Source organism: Nymphaea colorata, chromosome 4, assembly GCF_008831285.2.
Source record: "Nymphaea colorata isolate Beijing-Zhang1983 chromosome 4, ASM883128v2, whole genome shotgun sequence".
In the NCBI taxonomy this organism is placed as follows: domain Eukaryota; kingdom Viridiplantae; phylum Streptophyta; class Magnoliopsida; order Nymphaeales; family Nymphaeaceae; genus Nymphaea; species Nymphaea colorata.
In genome coordinates, this window is record NC_045141.1 from 4,347,607 (window position 1) to 4,369,591 (window position 21,985).

General features: G+C 37.2%; 1 protein-coding gene across 1 annotated transcript; it reads right to left on the reverse strand.

The window, feature by feature from the left end:
• Nucleotides 1-10,473: 10,473 nt before the first annotated feature.
• Nucleotides 10,474-21,738, reverse strand: LOC116252586 (uncharacterized). The gene is made up of 6 exons (XM_031626948.1): nucleotides 21,622-21,738; nucleotides 21,232-21,578; nucleotides 19,735-19,841; nucleotides 19,362-19,577; nucleotides 18,724-18,971; nucleotides 10,474-10,677 (listed from the first exon to the last, which is right to left on the reverse strand). Exons 1-6 carry the CDS (start codon nucleotides 21,736-21,738, stop codon nucleotides 10,474-10,476), a joined length of 1,239 nt encoding a protein of 412 aa, XP_031482808.1.
• Nucleotides 21,739-21,985: the final 247 nt, after the last annotated feature.

The following is a 21,985-nucleotide window of genomic DNA, read 5'->3' on the forward strand; positions in this document are numbered from 1 at the left end:
TTTTTCTCTCCTTATTTATTTTCTTTCTTTTCAAAATCTTTATCTCTCTCTCCCTCTCGGACACATTGTTCTCTTAAAAATATTTATCTTTCTCTCTCTCTCTCTCACACACATTTTTCTCTTAAAATATCTTGCTCTTCTACTAGTTTTTCAATTAAAATCTCTTTCTCTTCTACCAGTTTTTTGCTTTATTTCTTTCCACTCACTTATAAATTTTTATTTCTCTCTCTCTTAATTTTCTCTTAAAATCTCTTGCTCTGTTACTAGTTTTTCTCTATCTATATTTTCTCTCTCTTAAAAATCTTTATCTCACTCTCTCTAAGTGTCTTGATAAAAGTTTATGAAATACTTTCCTTTAAAAAGAATTTCTTTCCTTCGCTTTATAAAGTTTTAACTTCTTTACCAAATACCACACCAGTTGAAGATAATGTTTAGGTGAATATGAAATGCATGAAGAATGAACATAGCCTTAAGATTAGTTACCCATGGTAAAGGTGTCAGGAATGGCCAAGCCTCAAAATGATGGTCTAGTCTCTTTTTATGTTTTTTAATACACTCCAAAAACAAAACCCAAACAAATTTTGGGATGCAAACAACCTTATTTGCACAGAAGGCAATATCAAGCCACAATAATTTTGGGACATATATTCCAATGCTGCCACAATACTTCAATATAAAGTAGTATCCTTGAACTTCGAACTGTGACTGGCAAATAATTTTATAAACATGGCCATCGGCATGTTCATGGGTTTGGTTTTATGCATTTTTGTATGCTTGAAAAGATTCAAGATAAACTTTCTTTGAGACAACACCAAGAATCCTTTTAACATTGGTGGATTCACTTCCTAGGAAATAGAAGAAGATTTTCCAAATTCCACTTTTGCTGTAGGGAGAGGGGTGTTCTATTCAACTAACAGCGTCATTTTGATCTTTTTGGCCATTTTTAGTCCATAACACATGGTCCTTTGTTAGAGGGCCATCACATATAGCATGCTCCAATAACACAAGATGCTTACAGCATATAATTCTCATCCTCCTCATTCAAGGGCTCTTCTTTTGATAAAATTGAATTCAGTCCAAAACTTACTGGAATTGTACATTTTTGTTCATCCTTCTTGTTGTGCATTTTTTTGATAGGTTTCACTGGACACAATAGCATTGATTGTTCATTCACTATTGAGGTGTCCTTACTTAAAACAAGGCACAAGCTGCAATAATGGACAAAGTTCAAAGCCTCTTTCACGTAACTTGCACTGGAAATGTGTGAGTTGTTCTACAAGATTAGTCACCCAAATGCCTTAGGAAGGGAACACACAAGCATATTAAGCATGTCTTTATTAAATCCTATATGCAACTGTAATTGAGAAATGCAAGTGAGAGCTCTCAGTGAAAGCAATCAAACTATCATTCTTGTCTTCTGTCGTATCCTTCTCAGCCCAACAATCTCTCATTTGGAGACACACTTGACCATGACAAGCCTATCTCCAAGATCATCACCTGCTGCTCGTTCATAGCAGCTGAGTTGGAGTAGTATTACTTTCGTTCAAAGGATGGCTGTCAATGACATCTGAAAGTGCAACAGGAAATGCTTCAGCCACCAATTGCCTCAAACTAAAATCCCCATCAAACTGTTCATCAGTAGGCTTTCTTCTTGTAAACACCTCAAGGAGGAGAATTCCGTAGCTGTAGACATCGGCTTTGGTTGACACCTTTCCAGCGATCCCAAATTCTAATTCAACCATTCAACAATATTAAATATGATTAGCAAGCGCAAAATAATTGGATAATGCTAAAGGTTGACACAATAGAATTGATTGCTCCTCAATGGACTTAAGATCAATTGAACCACCAATCCTGCCTTCCTCATTTTGTATTATGATACACATCTAAAAAAGAATACAAGATTATTATATAGAACAGAAGTCCAATATATATGATGTTCCCTTAAAGAAATCAAACATATATATATATATATATATATATATATATATATATATATATCTGTGAGGTTAGCTGAGATTCATTAATTGTATGGTGTTGCTTTTAGTTCTCCTGTGACAGATCTGCAGGTTCTCATAAATGGTGTGAATTATTTAATAGTGTCAATTGTCAGCCAAACTTAAGCCATTTGGTAGACAGGTACGTGTGATTAGGGATTTTTAATACAAGAAAGGAACAAAAATTACAATTTATGTTAAAGGAAAAAGATCAATTGAAGACTATTGCTTGTTGAAAACATGTCACCAACACATATTTGTGTACATGAGCACAAAAGAATGCAAAAACTAGTATGCAACACCACAAGCCATATGAACAACAAATAAGTCATCCATGTAAAATAGTTAATCAATGACTTACTTTGTTGAGCTGGGAACTGCTTTTGCATGTCTTTATGAGAGAGAGAGAGAGAGAAAATGGTAAAAACCAGACACTTTAACATTTTGCTTAAAAAATATATTAAAGAAAATATTTACATCCTAATATATTCATAAAAACTATTTTGATATAAAAACATGCTTTGAATCAAGTTGTTTTTATGAAAAAAGTTGATTTGTATATTATCAAAATGTTGATGCTATAATAGCCAATCATTTTTGCTAATTATGAAAACACTATTAAAGCCCCGAAAATGATCAACTTAATATATATTTTGTGTCAATCTATTCTTAGATTGAAGATTATATTGGTAAGGTTAGACTAAAAAAAACACTTTAAATAACATAATTAAAGGGTCTGGATTTTGTCCCTGACCTGTTGGTCTGGTTTCTACCGATATATATATATATATATATAAGGAGAGAGAAAAGAAAAAAAAAGACAAAACAGCCCACTAGAACTGTCAAAACCACTCACCTCTCACTCTCTCTTTATTTCACCTCACCTCTCTTCGACCCCTTCCATACACTCCCCCTCCCTTATTCAATCTCTCCATCAGAGCATTATTGAAGAGAGAGAGTGCACACACGCATATGAGAGAGACAATTTATGAGTCTTGCTGTGTTGACTCAAAGAAATGGTCAATATACCTGCACATCGAGAGAGACAATTTATGAAAAGAAAACGAATTAAGAGATAGTACCTGGCGCAATGTAACCCATGGTTCCAAGGGTGGTGGTAAGAGTCGATGACCTGTCAGCAACTATAAACTTTGCAATGCCAGAATCACCAACGTATGCAGTCATTCTTTCATCTAGAAGTACATTACATGACTTCAGATCACAATGAAGTATCATCTCCAAGTAACCATGGTGAAGATACTCTAAAGCACAAACAACATCAATCATGATATCCAATCTCTGGAAGAGATTCAAATGATGGGCACCTGAATGTAGATAGACTTCTAGACTGCCAAGGGGCATGTATTGGAGAACTAATGCCTTGAAATCTTCATTAGAGCAAGACATAATGACTTTAACAAGGTTTTGGTGCCTGATTTGGTGCAAGATAGTGCATTCAATGTCAAAACTTTAGATGCTCTCTCAAATGACAAATTAAGGACCTTAACAGCCACTGTCCTTCCATCTGCTAGAATTTCTTTGTACACTGAGCCAAAGTTGTAAATTCATCGTAATCTTTCAATGTCATCAGGACTCTTCGGCAACCCCCTCTTTCTATAGCATGAGATACCAATGAGTGTGTAAGCAATGACCAAAAGTGCTAAGCCTCCAGTTGCGCAAGCAGCAATGACTCTAGCCGCATTGCTCTTACTTTGCCTCTTTGTTTTATCTAAGCACAATGGGACATGGAATTTGGGAGCTCCACATAGTGCATAGTTCCCTAGGAACGATTCAGCAGAAAGGTTTGCAAACTTTCCACCACTTGGAATCTCTCCTTCTAATCGATTGAAGGACAAGTCTAAGACCTGGATGTATTGAAGTTTCTCCAATGATTTTGGTATCTCACCGGAAAGTTTGTTACGGGAAAGGACAATAGCTTTAATGCTTACCATACGATCAAGTTGTTGAGGAATGTTACCGTCAAATGTGTTATGAGAGAGGTTCAAATACTCTAGCATTTGGAGCTCTGATAATAATGAAGGCAGCTCTCCACTCAGCTTATTTACAGAGATATCCATGTTGATCATCATGGCAAAATTCCCAAGACCAGACGTAGGTGACCTTTGAAAGAGTTGCCTTGCAAGTATAGCACCAACAAATCCTTCAACTCACAAAGACCAGGCGGTAATGTTGATGACAAATTGTTTGAGCTTAGATTCTGCACTTGCAAACTAGTGAGATTGTTTATAGAGTTTGAAATTGACCCAATTAGCATGTTGTGTCCAATATAAAAAAAACATGTGGACCAACTGGTAGATTGATAGTGGGATTCGGCATTCTAACGCATTGTTACCAAGAGAAAGCACCTGTAAGCTGTGCAATTGTCCTACATTTGGTGGAATGAGCCCTTTTATTTTGTTCGAACTCAAATCTAAGGAAATTAACTTGGTCAAGTTGGCTAAGGCCAATGGGATAGTACCTTCAATCTGATTAGAGGAAAGGCGAAGGCTCCACAAGGTGGTTGTCAGGTTTCCAACTGAGTCCAGAAGGATGCCGTTCAAAAGGTTGCGTAGTAGATCAATGGCCTCTAGCAGTCAACAGTTGGTGAAGGATGTCAGAATGGAGAGCTCATGGTTGCCTGGCATTGGTCAACATATTCTCGTGGAGGTACAGGCGCTGAGTTGTGTCAAACTACCTAATTCTAATGGTATCAGACCACTGAATTTATTGTGTCCTGCACTTATAGTTTGGAGACTAGTAGCATTGGAGAAAGAAGGTGGGAAAGGGCCATCAAAATTGTTGTCACTCATTGCGAGCAATTTGAGATTGGGCAGGAAGCGGTCAACATCTTTAGGGGAGATGCACTGTTAGTAGATTGGTCATGAAACTCAAAGTATGAAGAGCTGATAGGTTAAACAAGCTATCTGGCAGTGTACCAGTGAGATTATTCTTTTCCACACTAAAGAATTGCAAGCGGGTTATGCTTCCCAACTCGGAAGGAATGTTCCCATGAATATGATTTTGACCAATATTAAGGTGCTCCAGCTTTCAGTGGCTGCCAAAAGTGACTGGAATGGTGCCCGTGAGCTTGTTATCATAAAGATTTAAGACCTTGAGTTCCTGCAGACAGCCTAAGAACTCCCGAATGCTTCCACAGAGTTCGTTTTCTGCTGCAAAAAGCACCTGGATATTGGGCAGGAAGCGGCCAACATCTTTAGGGAGATGTCCTGTTAGTTGATTGGTCATGAAACTCAATTTCTGAAGAGCGGATAGGTTAAACAAGCTCTCAGGCAGTGTACCAGTGAGTTTGTTCTTTTCGAGACTAAAGACTTGCAAGCGGGTAATGCTTCCCAACTCCGAAGGAATGTTCCCATACATTTGATTTTGACCAATATTAAGGTGCTCCAGCTTGGAGAGGTTGGTAAAAGTGACTAGAATGATGCCCGTGAGCTTGTTATCATAAAGATTTAGGAACTTGAGTTTTGGCAGACTGCCTAAGAACTCTGGAATGCTTCCATAGAATTCATTTTCTGCTGGAAAAAGCACTTGGTGATGATGACAATGGCTCAGTGTTTGTGGAATTAACCCATTAAAATGATTTCTCCATATGGAAAGTTTTTCCAACCAAGGGAGGCGGCTAAAATCAATGGGAGATGACCGTGGAAGTTATCTTTTGAGAGATCAAGAACCTGTAAGAATGAGAGATTGTAATGTATGGGGAGATAGTACCTTCAAGTGCCTTTTCAGAGAGGTTTCGAGCAACTACCCTTTGTGAACCACAACTGCATGAAACTCCATTGCAATCGCAGAAAGTGATGTTGGAACAAGGGCTGAGGGCACCTCCCTTTGGCCAATAACCACAACCAAGTTGAAGGAGGAGAAACACAATAGAAAGACGAGCAGTTGAGGTGACCGACCGGTGGTAGCCATGCCCGTCCAACTTGTTACGCAGTACATGCATGTGCAAGAATTCAAGGTCGTTAATTTATGTATAGATTCTCTTCTAGAAAATTTGTTCTTTTATTTTTTCAAGTGGTAGAAGGCTCAGGTTTTACTGCTTTGGAATGCATTGCTTCATATTTCCAAATCTAGGGGCATGGCTATTGATTACATAAATGAGACTCTTTCTTGTTTCCCTTTACCACTTTCAACTCTATTCAATTCCAAATCAAAGTTGTCAATTAAACTTCTTTTTTCCCTAGATACGCTGTCCGCCTTTTAAATGGCAAGGTTTTTCTATCTTATAATGTGGTTAGCATGGAGAAAACAGGAAAAATGTGGTAAAATTTTAAAAAAAATGAGTAAAATTTAAAAGTTAAGGGAAAATAAGATGAAGGGTTGGCAATTTAAAAAAATAAGTAGATGAGAAACAAATAAAAATTAGAAGTTGGAAACGAGCAGTTTAGCAATAAAAAAGTATGAAAAAATGTCTCAAATGAAAAAAAGGGAAAAAACAAAAAAAAAGGAAAAAAGCGTATCTTTGGTGTGGCATTCTTTTTCCAAAAAATTGCTCGAATTGGCTGGCTCGTTCAAATCTATGCTAAATCAATTTGATCTAGTCCATCCGTTTTTAAAAAAAGTTATTGTTTTTTATTATCGTATATAGATTGTTTATTTATTTCTCAAAAGAATATAATTTTCATATTTTGTGGTGATTAACAACCAAATCGTTTAAATCAGCGGATCGACCAGCGCGTGGAAGTAGCTTAGTAACTTTATCCACTCGATTCAAAAGCTGAATTTCCAAAGGTCGCGCAAAATATGAAAAATTATATTCTTTTTGAAAAATAATTAAACAGTATAAAAAACTAATTAAAACATTTTTTTTAACAGGTGGACTTGATCAAAATGACTTAGCAAAGACTTGCAGCAACCGGCCGATTCAAGCCAATAATATTTCTAGCTAATCCCATCCAGTCGTGCTAGCGAAGATTTGAAGCAACTATGCCATTTGTGCCATCATGGTGCCCCATATTGCACTAATCAAGCATCGTAGTAGTTGCAAACATTTTCTTGACAGACGAAAACCCCCACTTACATATAGGTTGTGAGAGATGACAACCAAAATTTGGTAGTAAATATAATCATAAAATACACAGGTTTTTTTTTTGAAAAATAGTGATAAAACACGAAAATAAGCCCACTGAATAAAACGGCAAAAAGATATAACAAAAAACGTGGTTTTCCTGTCTTTTTCATATTTTTTTCAATTTTTTAGAAAGTTACCATATTTTTTTTTGCATTTTTTGCTTTCATTTTTCATGCTCACTGTATTATACGATAGATAAATCTCTGTGTTTAAAAAGCAAAAAAGAATATTCGTGATTATGGTAGAAACCTATTGATGGATACATTAAAAAAAAGTTGACAGTTGACAACTTTGGTTTGAAATTGAATAGATTTGAAAAGGGGTAAAGGGAAATAAGATACCGGGAAGACCAAGAAAAATACTCATGCATGTAATCAGCCATACGTTACCAGACCCACCCACGTTTCATTTCATTGAAAAAATTAGACAAATATTGTCCTCACGTTTGGAAAGAAAGAGCATCTTCCTTGATTTTTCTTCACGTGCAATGAAATTTCAGATCCATTATGGGACCAACCCACGTTTGATTTCTTTGAAAAAGAAGCTCAAGCCTTTTTCTTTTGTATTGTTTCTGCACAGACTAGGACCCTACAGTTTGCAGCATTGACACGGACTTACGAAGAAAAAGCCTGAGCGCAGTTGAACCTCTAGCAGCGAATATCTAATCAGGGTCCAATGAAATGTTTGGAGGTAGGTGAGTTGTAAAATATATCAACTATGTGCGACGGCCTTAATTATCGGTCAAATTTCATAAAATATTTGTCAAATTCAAGGACATGTTAGGTGGCCAGAGGCAAGAAAAAGGCTCATGCATGAAATCTGAAGCAAACACTTTCGAAAGCATTAAACCTTCAACTCGTGTTCGTGCATGTACTGGACAGGCATGGCTACCACCAGTTGCTTTATCTTTATCTTGATATATATATATATATATATATATATGTGTGTGTGTGTGTGTGTGTTAACAAGCTGCTTATAGCCATGACTACCGTTACGTATCTCCAAAATTCAAAAACTAAGACAAAAACAGAATTTCTTTAGCATTTGCATGGATCAAGCATCTATTCAGTGAAAATTTAACAGTTCAACCAAGTTGTTGGTTATGCATAGTACCTCATTTAGAAATGGTTTCCCAGTTATGCTGCAACTTTTGAGCTCATGAAAGGACTCCGGGGTTAAGTTGAGGCAAATAATGCATCCTGTTGCTGCATGATCAGGACCAAGACACAAACATTCAGCGGTTGACGGCAGAATCACCACCAAATTTCTCAAAACCGAAGGCAAAGAAATGCTCTCTGTCATTTTATTGTGTTTCATGAACAGGAACAGCTTGCTGGAGAAAGATCAGCAGAGTTGCAATTAATGCTGATATTCACAGTGATGTTTGCCAAGAATTGACTCAACCCTTCAAAAGCACACGAAAGGAAACAAACCAAAAAACACAGATACATGTTATCAGTTAAACTTCACAAAAAGAGATTAATTTCTACGTAAGACTGAAGGAGCCAAAAAGTACAGTATTTGACAATCATTTCTTTGGCGACTTATAGCATAACCAGTACCCAAATATTTAATTCACAAGAAAAATACGATTAACATTACTTGCACAAGCATATCAGTGCACTGTATATGATAGAATGTGTGTGTCAAGAGGTGGAGCCAGAAATTTTTTCATTGCAAGGACCAAACTGTAGTTTCAAAATTTTAACAGAGACCGGAATGAAGATTTTTTTATTTTTTTATATACGTTAAACTAATATTTATGAAATTTACATGTCAATGTTTCAATTTTTTAAATTTGAGGGTGGGGGGCCAAGGCTCCTGCGGGTGCCCCTGCCTCCGTCCCTGGTGTGTGTTGTACCTGTGGGTCTGTCTAAAGTACTACTAGCAATTTTGGCTTGACATATAATATCTTGTTAGATACTGTGGAATTTTAATAGTCAGTGGTGTCATATCTCAAAGCATTAACATAGCTTAATGAATTACCGAATAATATAAAGGCAAAAGCCAAAAAACCAACAATAAAAAATCATAGCAACAAATGAACATGAACTTAATGAGCCTTCTTTTGGCAATGTTTGGTAACATATTTTATTGATGTTTTAATCAATTAAATGTATTTCAATTTTATCAAAGTGCTTTCCAAATGTTGTTTGTCACATTCAGGCCTGTACATGAGTATGAAAATTCAATCACGCAATTAGTATGCTTCACATATATTTCGGATGCTCATCCCTTGCTTCAAGCGAGTAATCAAACCTGAGTTGATCTGCCCATCACATACACATTCTAGTATTTGGATCCCTATGTTACTAGAATGACAAAAATCCAGCATCCATAAGTTAAAGCACACAAATGAGCAATTATTTCACATAAAACTGTAAAAATATCACAATCATATATACCTGTGGAAGCTAAGCAGATGCAAGCCAACATCCACCAACATCTAGCTCCATGATCAAAGATGCATGCGTGCAACTCTAGGAACAAAGCCGGAACAGTTTATTATTATTCAAGACATATCCTGTTTGAATCTGACCCAATAAAGTTATAAGACTAGATTGTAATCTTATTTCATTAGCTGACCTGGGTCATTGGTCCTTAGTTAAGAGAAATTAGTGGTTCTGGCCCTCTGGGTTTAGACCCAGGTTTTCAATCTCATGACGGTCAACAACTTAATTAATTAACATTCGGACTGAGTTTCTAGGCCTTACCTGACACGATTGTTGACTCGCTTGGAGCCTTTTTCACCGCAGCCTTTTGTTTTTACGGTTGACTGAGTTATGTTTTTATGGACGTAAATAGGTCAGATTCGAGTCAGATATTAATTGGAACAAATCTGATCTATTCACAACCTTAATGGAGGAGACCACAAGAGTGTTCATACCTAATCAAGTTTCACTAACAACCCTACTGACCTGTTATTGAAGTCTGATCACCCAAGTCGAGTTAGTCAGGTCATTAGGCACCACATGCATTTCAATGCATGTATATATATATATATATACATATATATATATATATATATAATCTCAAAAGCGACCATGTCCCTTCCAACCTCCCTTGGTTGTGTGTGTGTGTGTGTGTGTATATATATATATATATATATATATGTATGTATGTATGTATGTATATATATATATACATATACACATTTTTTGAAGGTGACTAATAGCACTTAAGTTTGGGGGTTTTTGCCTGGTTATATGACATCTGTATTGGACAAGCTCTGAGTTTAAAATGATGGAAAATACATTTTATATATATACGCGTGCTCACACAGACATCGAGAGAGTGGGTTTCTCTAAAAGCTGACCAGCCGGCAGCTCCCATCCGAACCCATGGACCAAGATCGTGGCCATCAGCTGCATCATCCTATACCCATGCTCATGCCAGGGCAAATTCTTTGGCCTGCTCTGAATGATATAACTTCAAATCAGTCCCCTTTACATCTATGTGCTCATACTTGGATCCAGACATGAACCTCTCCGGCTGGAACTCCAGTGGATTGGTCCATATGCTCGGGTCCCGGCTGGTAGCCCAGACGTTGACCAAGAGACGCACACCATTGGGGATGTGGTAGCCAGTAACCTGGCAGCGAAAAAGCAATTAATTTGCCTATTTCTTGCTTATCTAGAGTACCCATCTCATTCATGAGGACCATTTCATTCATTTTGAGAGAAAAACAAGAAGAAAAAGGTCTGAACTAATACTAGTTTACGAAAATACACAGCATCTATAATAATTTTCACCATTTAAATTGGCTTTGTATGCCACTCTAGGGTTTCCATGGAGAAAAATTAACTCATTTTGAAAAGTTAAAAACTGTAATCATGTTCCAAAAACCACCCGCAAAATCATCAGTCTTCAAAATGAACGGAACCAAAGGATTTGAACCAAATGCACTATCTTGCAAACTCTCACATTTCAAAAATAAAACTGTATTTTTCGGAAGTACTCAAAAAACTAAAATAAATTTTAGAATACAAATACAAACAGACGATGACCATGATGGGACCCATCATTGTTTGGCTATGATTATCATTGATGCATTTCCACTAACTTGAACATCATCTATATTGCCTATGTTAAAGCATTTCTGTTTCTTTGAACTTGACTCCATTGACATTACATTACATTGTTTGATGATTTTATTTGCTCTTTTGCATATAAGACTAATTAAGGAGGATCAATCATGTTCACCTAGATCTAGGATCAAATATAACCCTCTTCAATTTAATGTTTGATTGAAAACAGTGTTTGTTCTTTTACCTTATTTTAATTACTGTCTTAGGAAACATTGCATTAGAGACAACCAATCTTGCATGTTTGCTCATATTTTAAAACTTCATATATTTATTTGTCTTGGTCATCATGTTACTGAGCTTGGTCTTAGGTAGTAGCACAAGACTAAGTCTTATAATTAGACCATACCTTTGGCGGAAAAACCCTCTCTTTAGTACTATGAGTGGTAATTTGTGGTATATTGTTGGATGAACAAAGAAGAGTAGAAAAACTTTACCGTTAGTTGAGGAAGAATCTATGCTATTACTAAGTCATTTAGATATAGTATATAGACATAAATTGATATTGCATTATCATGATGCAAAGTTATCTCAATATACCTCTTTTTCTTAAAGTGTTGGATGTGCACAAAGCCTTATTTGGTGATTTATGACCTCATTATATGTCCTTATCTCATATTGTCCTTATTAACTTTGTCAATCTTTCCCACTAATTTGATCTCTATCCTTTAGAGTCTATACTCAAGATGTATTATTTTTAACATGGTGTTACCTTCCTTTGTGATCACATCCTTTTCGGAAAAGAACTCGAACGTCTACTTATGTTTTTCTTAAGTTTGGACCCTTGGCTCCCAAATGGTATCGGCACATCTCACCTTCTCTCGGATGTTTCCTTCTTATTTTGATGAATGTGAGCTAGAGACAGTGGCAGCCAGAGGAATGCAATCAGTGGATGGGAATTTAGTTTTTGTTGTTGCCGAGTGATGGAACCCAAGGACCTCTCTTTTTGGTTTCCTTAAGGAGAAATGACAGTATTATTGAATAAATTCAATGAAATACTTGACCTCCTTACCCCGACTTGTAATCTAAATGACCTATTGGAGAAAAAATTTCTTATGAACCCAACTAAAATTAATGTAAATGACCTTATAGCTCACTTTACGGGACGAAAAACTTGTCCCCTAGTAGAAAACAATGAAAACTGAAGCATCAACCTAAAAACCTTACATGAACAATTTGGAGCCTATGTTGAGCATTCCACCTTATCTTGGAAATCCATAAGAAGAATCAACCACTGCATGATGCTTTGCACAGTAGGATGACTGACCCTCTTAACCAATCGAACTAACCTCCTAGATGTTTGTATCACCCAACTTTTTTGGATACCGAAGCATAATAGGCTCGACACTTGTCAGCGGCAATCACAACGTTAGCTTTCCTTTACCAAGGATGCACCCGCTTCACCATTGGAGACACAAACTACGTGGAAGGATGTACGTATGCTTTAAAATCATGGTTTCTCAAGCATGTGGAATCCCGAGCCCTTTTATTCAGAAACACTGATGGAACATTAACAATCTTAGAACAATACCATCATTTGATCGAGCAGCTAGACGAAGAAGAGAACCTTTTGGATTATTATAATCGTCAACAAAGTCAACGTAGATACACTCACCATTACCATGGTCGTTCTACACTCTTGGATGCCTATTTCATAGTTGATCATCATGCTAATAGAAACATACGACAATTCTCTCAGAGATAGAAGATGGTTTCCATGCATTCCCCGATTAGAGCTATTCCCGAATTCAATCTCAACTCTCCTCAATGGGTATCACTGTTCACAGTAGCTCGACAAAAACGAAAGATACAGATATCTTATACTTGGTTCACATGCCCAGTAGAAAAGAAGGAATACGGCGAGTGGTGGGATGCCAACCAACCACCATCCATCCTTCCTTGAAAGTTTCTGTTGTCAACTTTGTACTTTTTATTTATAGTGTCTTCAATCATTGTCATCTACAATCAGTTAATGATTTTTCTACTTGTAATTTTAAACTCTTAATGCAATATCAACCTTCATTTTGTTATCATTTCCTTTCAATAACTTTTCAATTTCCCATCTTATAAGGTGAATATTTGATGCCAACATAATGGTTGAAACAAAAGCACAAGCTAAGCAGGCCCCTTAGAACAAAGCTTCATCTTCCGTCCTATACCAGAGACACTTGACTTCTCATAATTGAACCAGAAGGCTACCATATATTCTAGTTGTTTATGGAGCACTTCATTAGGGAGCAAGAAGGACAAAAGACTCTCATGCTAACTCCAAAACCAGCAATTGAAAAAAGAAACCAGAAAGACAACAAGCCTTCTCCTTCAGATCCGAATAAAGACCATTTAATTCAGACTCGACAACTAGTAAGGATGAAAAGCTTGAATTGCTTCTACCAAAGAAGAAGATGATGATGAAAAAAAGCAAGAAAGAAATGGAAATCATAGGGGATAGCAGCTCACCAGCCCTATCTCAGGTGAAAGTTCGGAAGATAAACAAAAAAGAAAAGAAAGCCTGAGAAAGACAAAAGGTCAAAGAGTATATCCCAAGTAGCAGCTAGAATAGCAAGAGTTCTTAAGAGAAAGTAAAAGAAGTCAATGGCAAAAAGAAAAAAGTAAGATCAAAGTCAGGCAAATAAAGTGATGACGAAGTCCACTTAAGCACAAGTTTTATGACATGGAGAAAAAAATGAACAACCTTGAACTTAAGGGGAAGGAAAAACATTTATACTCATGCGAAGATTATTACCTACGCATTGAAGGAGATAAAGACATAAAGAGTTTTCTTAAGGAGTTTGTCAAGTATGATGGAACCACTTCTCCGCATGTTCACCTCTCAACATTCATCAATGATTGTTACAAGATCCGAAAAAATAACAAAGCATTGTTTCGGTACTTCTCAAGGAGTCTCAAAGGCACCGTTGTGCAATTGTACAAAGAAAACATTAACCTAGTTCAACTAAAGAAATTTGATAAATTGTTAACATGTTCATCGAGAGATTTGAGCAAAATATCTCAATGGCTCTGACTCTCAATATCGTTTGTAGTCTCCATCAAAAGCAAAGAAAAAAGGCTTGAGAATTCATTCAAAAATGGAGAATTCAATGGAACAAGATGAGGAAGCCTATCTCTGAAACACATGCTCTATCACTTGTTAGGAAAAATCTTGCCCATTCTTTAAAGAGTCTCATCTGCAATGCTCCAACCAAGACCTTTGTCGATTTGATCAAATACGCATATTCAATAAATGAAGGAATTGAATTAGGCAATTTTGATGAAATTATTGCATCCAAATACAAAGAAGAGGGTAAGAAAAGAAGTAAAACCCAGTTACCCACTCACTTCATAGCAAATTCTGATACTCTAAAGCACAATTGCAACATATTATAAGCATGACAAAGAGACAACCAAAAGAAAAGCACTGGAGGATTTATCGGGACAACCAACTTGGGTCTACCTTGATTTAATTTGACTTCGTATTCATTGACACCAACCTACTTAAGGGAGGAGGGTGCTTCTCGAAAGATGCCCATTTTTCATGTGGGCCTCTTCATATTTTTTTACGAGGGTTTACTCTTGGTGATTAGAAGTTGAATACAATGTGGTTTTAAAAGTCCTCATGCGCTAGTGACTACAAACGCATCTTCATTCCCCTGCTTCTATCCACCATCCGTCCTAGGGCTTTCCTGGACAGTGAGTGCCTACTGCGACGCAGGCCGGGTTACATTCTGTGAACTTCACTCCAGTGCTATGCTATTAAAAAAGATCCACAAATACAATGTTGCCAATCATTCAATTAGGGTCGGGAGGGCCATGGGCTCCCCTACTACTACTCCCTCTTCCGGCTCATTCTGTCCCTGTCCACGATCCTAACTTTCATCACCCACCAGCATCATTACAGAATTAAACCATCTCTATTCTATCTATCGAGGGACTCCGGGAGAGCATAATCTCTGCCGAGGAGCTTTGGCTTCTTTATCGAGAAAACTAAAAGTTGAAACAAACAAGTGCCAAACTCATTTTGAGGCGAAGCTAGGAATTTTTTATCATAAGGGGTAAACTATAGTTTAAAAATTTTAACAGGAGTGGAAATAAAAATTTTCAACCTTTTTATATATATCAAATTAAAATTTTTTAGACCACAGCACACTAAGCAAATCGATGATAAAAAAGAAATTAAACGATCGTCTTAGTTTGGGGTGTGAGGAACCGATTGTAATAGAATGTCACTCTGCAGTTAAATTAGTTGAAAAAATAGGTTACCTGAAAGTTGTCAAGTGTTTGACAAGGCAAATTTGTTACTTGCCCTACTACCTAGATATGTCAACAACCTCGAAGGCTGTGGTTTTCCATTTCCCAAAATGAGTGGCCCCTACCTTAGAACTAGTCATTTTTGGAAGGTCGACCTAATTTTTGAGAAACGCTGCTTCAAGTATTTACTTTGTTTAACGGTCATCGACCTTAGGTCATTAACTTTCTTTTTCATACTTTTAACTATCTTGTATCCATTTTGAATAAAAAAACCAAAAAAGGGGGAAAGCATCAAGTTCACGCGTTTCAGGAAGACTAATTATAATCATACAGAAAGTTGACCCAGTCTACTTGATGACAAGCAATCATGATTAATTGAACAATACTACCTACCAAGAAAAAGATGCGCCAAACACAAATGTTTGATTCATACATGATCATGAATCATCTGTTCTATAAATATACCCAAAAGTAACATTTTGTCAAGTATTATTGTCAAGAAAAAGATGACGCCAAACACAAATGTTTGATTCATACATGAACAGTTGGACCGGACTAGCTCTGCACCAATAATTCAGCCTTATCAGCACAAGGTTTTCAGGTCACCAACTAAATCTTCCTAACTGGCTGGCAATGTTAAAACTCTCCGTTGTCTTTTCCACTCCATAACCATTTCAATGTCCAATCTCCATTTAACAGTGTTTGTGAACGAGCATTTTTTCACTAAAAAAGAGGTCAGCTATTACACGAGATAAACAACAATCCTATAAAAAATTTAAGGGCAATAGTTTTCTTGTATTATAAGACAAATTGGAGGTTATGAGCATGGTCAATGTACTTTACCTTAGTTAGGTAGCTAGCAGAATATGGTAACATCAAGTAGGAATTTAAAACATAAAGTTCCCCTTTTCACTCGTTTACCAAAACAACCAGAACATCCAGATTCTCTTTACTAGAAATTTTCCAAAGTTCTTTCAACTGGTCATACTGGCACATAGCAAACACAAGCTTGTGGCAAATGCACAAGAACCCATTTCTCATCAAGTGAGAAACTACTTCCCATCTCAGTGGTGAATCTTGGAAAAAGATTGGGTAGGCAAGTACTCATTTCATTAAATCAAAACATAAACATACATCTTTCTCAAAAACCATAGGGAAACAATTGGTTTGTCCTTACGAGAATGAGAAGATATTTATTGATCTCATCATCAGAGGAACATGAGGTTAGACATTTTACTGCACAATATTAAATCACAACTCATGTATATACGGCGACATCTCCACATCCTGATAACTATTACAAAGAAAAAGGACAACTGCGACAAACAAATCAAGAAGTTCAAATCTCATACACCAAAAGACAAATCAGACATTGAAAGGTAGGAAACAAATTACAATCTCTACTTCCTCCTCACATGAATGGTTCAAAGCTTCAATAAGTAGATGAACCATGCTCTGAACCAGTCCCTGATATAGTGGAGCTCGTTTGCGGTCCTACAGAGATGCTTCTGATATTCCAGATCGGAGGTGCAGGAGGCAAAATGGACGGAAGAATCACGGAGCTGTTTTCAAGCATGGCAACAACCTTGGAGATTCTTGGCCTGCTTGGTGCATCTTGTTGGACACAAAGCAGGCCAATATGGATGTATGTCAACTTCTTGCAGAGCGCTGTTCTCCCCCCAATATGGACACAAGTTCCTTCCAATATTTCATCGACAACTTGCAGAGCGCTGTTCTCCCCCCAAAGTCTCCATACCTACTCCAAAATTGACATTTTTTTTTATTATTTACTGTGAAGGACTTCAACAATACATATATCCATGGCGGAGAGTTTTTAATATGTCCAAAAAGTCGCTAGGCAAAGCAATTTCTAATTGTATTTGTATTCTTGATATTGTAATATACACATGAGCTTTGCTTGAAAATGGCTTAGACACCAATGGAACACCTAGATATTGTGAAATTTAAACAAGAATAGCAGTGGCAAACAAAATTAAATACGTACTAAATTGCAGAAGCACAAGCGATGTTAATCACTTACATAATTTAATAGAGTTTCATCTATCTCTTGTAAGAAGCTGTTGCTTTTTCCACTTATGATCTCCAGCAGCAAAACACCAAAGCTGAAGACATCTAGCTTTACAGATACCTAACCTTCAAAAAAGTATTCTGGTGCAATATATCCACTGCAAAGAAGTAGAAGAAGGTTTGGACAAAATAACACTGACTGGCTAGACTGCTTAGATGTTGACACTTTTCTTGCATGTTAATTGCATGTTCTAGTAAATGACTAGGCGTAACTTAAGCAAAAGCGGAGAGACATGATATGCAATGGCCCATATATATTATGGGAATGAGTTGCGAAATCTTCCTATGCTTGGGAGAGAATGACAATATTTAGGCCATGTAGGTAACGAATTGGTCGAGCGAGAAAAAGTTTCATGCACCTTGCCCACCATGCAGAGTTAAAGAAGGAAAGACATTTTGGTAATTTCTTAAAAAGAAATATCCCTTATAGTTTTTTTTGTTCTTTTTTCATTTTGAATTTTGTCTTTATAAAAACTTTTCTTTTTCAGTATGAATTAAAAGTATTTTAGTCATTAACCATACTACACACAAAAAAATCATGCACCATAATGACACATATAACCCGCTTCCTGATCAAGCATGTAGGCAATAAGTTGATATCCAAGAGGCCTTACACTCGAGCCATTTTTTCTGCTAGGCAATTAAAGTTGGCATTGTGGATTACCCTATATTGGAGTACCACGTACAAAGGAACATGTTCCTTGTGGGAGGTCGACGACACTGAAAATTTTATGTGGACATGGCTTGGGAATACACACTTACTTTGATAGATTTAAAACAATCTCAGTCCTTGATTTTTATGCAGACCAACGGTTGAAAGAAAAAAAAAGCATTTCATCATTTTTTCTTCATCTCAGTCCTTGATTTTTATGCAGACCAAAGGTTATATATATAGTTTATAACCTTCCAGGTGTCAACTGAAGCAAACTAATAGGCAAATTGGATCTAATATATATGCTTACTCTTAAGTGAGTAATAGGCGGGGGCATCACATGGTAACTAGTCAGGTATGTGTTAGAATGGACAGGATAAGTTGGGCAGCACGCTAATTTCCGTGATCAAGACTAGACAGCTATCCTACCTTAGGTGACAATTTAAGAGAGCATCACTGAACTAATATACTTTCGGGAGGAACCTGCCAACTAAATTTGGGATAACTGGAACACAAACACTACTTAATGTCGGTATATGATTTATAGCTTTTACAATAAGTAACAACCAATTTACCGAGTCCCCACAATTCAAATGTTTTGGCTTGTGTTTGGTTTGTGTCGAAGATCTTTGCAGTGCCGAAGTCTGATGTCTTGGGGTTCGTGTCTTCATCTAATAAGACATTACTTGCTTTCAGATCCCTGTGAACAATTCTAAGCCTTGAATCTTCATGAAGATATAAAATCCCTCTGGCTATTCCATTTATGAGCTTGAAACGTACTGGCCAATCCAATTGCATGTGCTTCATTGGCTCTCCTTTCAAAGTAAAATAAAATTAAAGGTAAATTGAGATTTTCCTTTCTGGCAGTGTTAAGCAAATATGCAACATTAAACAATAATGTACAAAAGAATTTCACGTCCAAACATCCATATATACACGCACATACATATATTAGGCAACACTTTTACTCAATTAAATTACAATGCTAGAGCTTTTTTTTTGTTATATAAGGTTCAGCTCATTTAATGTAGAAACCATCAAATTGGATGATGTTTATACATAAATTTGTTGATCATATCTTTAGGGTTCTATGAAAGAAAAAAAAAATCTAATTCTACTCTTGTATCTCTGGTTCCACCACTGCACTACAAGACGACCCCTTAAGGCAAAAAAAACATAACGAGCAAAGGCTAAAACAAGCTTACCAAAGGGAAAATTGTCGAGACTTGTGTTCTGCACATACTCATAGACGAGTATCTTCTCTTCAGCTTCCATAAAGCCTCCTAAAAGTCGGACAAGATTTCTGTGTTGAAGTTTGGTGAGTGTCAGCACCTCATTGTCGAATTGCTTCGGACCATGCCCTGTATTGCGTGACAGCCTCTTTACAGCTGTTTCTTGACCATCGGGTAGGGTTGTTGGCCCTGACAAAGCGATGTTTAGTGAAGGAAATTAACAAGCGTAGTAACTCGGATTCAATAGCAGCTCTCTCGTTTTCCGAACTGATGCGTTATAAATTTTTAATCAGGGCCGGGAAATTGAGTATAGAAGGCTACTCTATATATACCCTCTAAACTGCACCGGATCCTCCCTCTCTAAGCTTATTTTTGAGTGCAAAATCATCCGTGGCGCTTTGACAGTAGCCAAGTCGAGTGTTGCTCCATCCATCGCATCTGCTCTCCTCAAAGCTGAAATGAACTCCAAAAATATACAAGGTAAATAGGGTAATTGCATTGTGGTGCCGCAGATCCAGCAAAACGAGGCCAATTTGGTTTTTCCTTTCATGCGTTGGGGTACTGAAATTTTCTTCGGTCAAGCTCTGTATGGAGGTCTGACATCTGAATCCGAATTTGATTTTTGGACTGAATTCGGACCATAGTATAGACACATTGGGTATATAATATTATTTAACATGATGTCTGATCTGAATTCAAATCTAACCAATATTTGTGAAAATCTGAATATTTTTTTTTATATGGTTCGATTCTTAGTCGAATTTATTGACATCCCTAACCCTGGTTTGGTTTGCCAAAACTGTCTCTCCATATCTGCGTAAACATGGTAACTTTTCTTGGATTGGCTGTCTCCATGACAAGGACTAAGTCACCGAAGACTTTAAGTTCTCGTGTGGCCAATTAACGTGCTGATAAAAACAAAACTGTTGCTAGTGACTTTAGTTGTTCACAAATCTGGATTATGGTTGGAAGATTGAAAGTATGTCTGAGACTATTTTCTATGCATTCAATGGATTACATCCGTTCTTCGCAGGATCAAGTAAATGTATTATACAACATGGCAAACTTAGTTTTTCCATAAAAAATTCGCTGAATTTTAAAATAAGTTAAAACACTGAAAGTCAAATGTAAAAAATATGAAAGTAAAAATTTGGTCAGTACTAAAGATTGTAAAAAAACCTGAAGAAGACACTGAAAAACAAAAGACGTGTTTTTCAATTTGGCTAAAAAAGTTACTTCCTGTTTCTTCAGCGGACTTATTTTTAATATTTTTAATGTTTTTTTGGGGAACAAAACTGATTTTCTGTAACGCTGTTGTGAAATATATGAACGGCTAAACCGGTGTTTAAACAAATTCCTCTCTCTCTCTCTCTCTCTCTCTCTCTCTTTGACTTTCTCTCATTTATAAGGTTACGGTTTCTCCCAACCTTGTTGTTCTAAACCGTCGTCTTCTTCCTCCTTGCTCTGCAATCTACCAAGCTTCGACTTCGTTCTTCAAAGGCAACAAAATTCTCTCCTCCACCAGTAAAAGCCGCAAATTAAGCGAGTAATAAGAACCACAATCATGAAGACAGAGATGACGATTATGATATACATGCGTTTTCTGCCTGCATATATAAAATATTCGTGTCATAATCGGGGAGAGAGAGAGTGAGTGAGAGAGAAAAAGAGAGAGAGATTCAATAAAATGAGAATGCATAAACAAAATTTAACAAGAAGAAGTCCCCTAAATAAAGACTGGCCTGACATAGTGTTTGATGAACCATTTGATGGCGGTGGTGGAGGTGACGGAGGAGATGGGGTTGGAGTTGTTGTGTTAGCGTAAAAGAGCTCCGTATCGTACCTCACACGGCAACTTCCCGTGGCAATTTCGCAGCCGTGTGCGTCTTTGCAAGTCGTTGGGATCTTTGACCTGGTGCTGTTCAAACACTGCTTGCAATCAGTGAGGCTGGTGTCCCCGGTGCACTGCACCAGCCCATTGATCGTCTGTAGATCGGTGTACGGGATGCTACCCATAGCGAACATGAACCTTGAAGGCCCTGTTGTCGATTGAGAAGTCAGATCCTTGAGCAGACTCCCCAACTTCGCGTTGAAGGCTGTAGTATCTGTCACTTTACCATTTGTCCAATACCAAGTCCCATAATCATCAGAATTTAGGAGACCAAAGAAGTTGGTGTTGGAATAGCTGAGCTGGCACTTTTATATCATATAATGGCATCAATACTATAAGGACAGTATCCGACGACTCGTTGGGTGGAATTATGGATGCACTTCCTGCAGCTATTCTAGCCAATGTCGCCCTTGCACTGCACCAAGCCAAGACGGTGGCGTCGGCCATAGAATGGGCCATGGCTGAGCTCATGCACAACCCCAGGGAGATGGTCAAGCTGCAGGAGGAGTTGAAGAGGGAAGTGGGTCTGGACCGCCATCTAAACGATAACTAAGGGGCAAGACAGAGGCGGTGTCCTGGCTATGGCGTAATTGAATATCCCGTGGGTCACTGCAACCCCATTCAGCCCAAGCCCATTTCTCTGAAGAAGATACATCATGCCTTGGGTTGTCCAAGAAAAGTTGCAATACTTCATGAAGTGAACAAA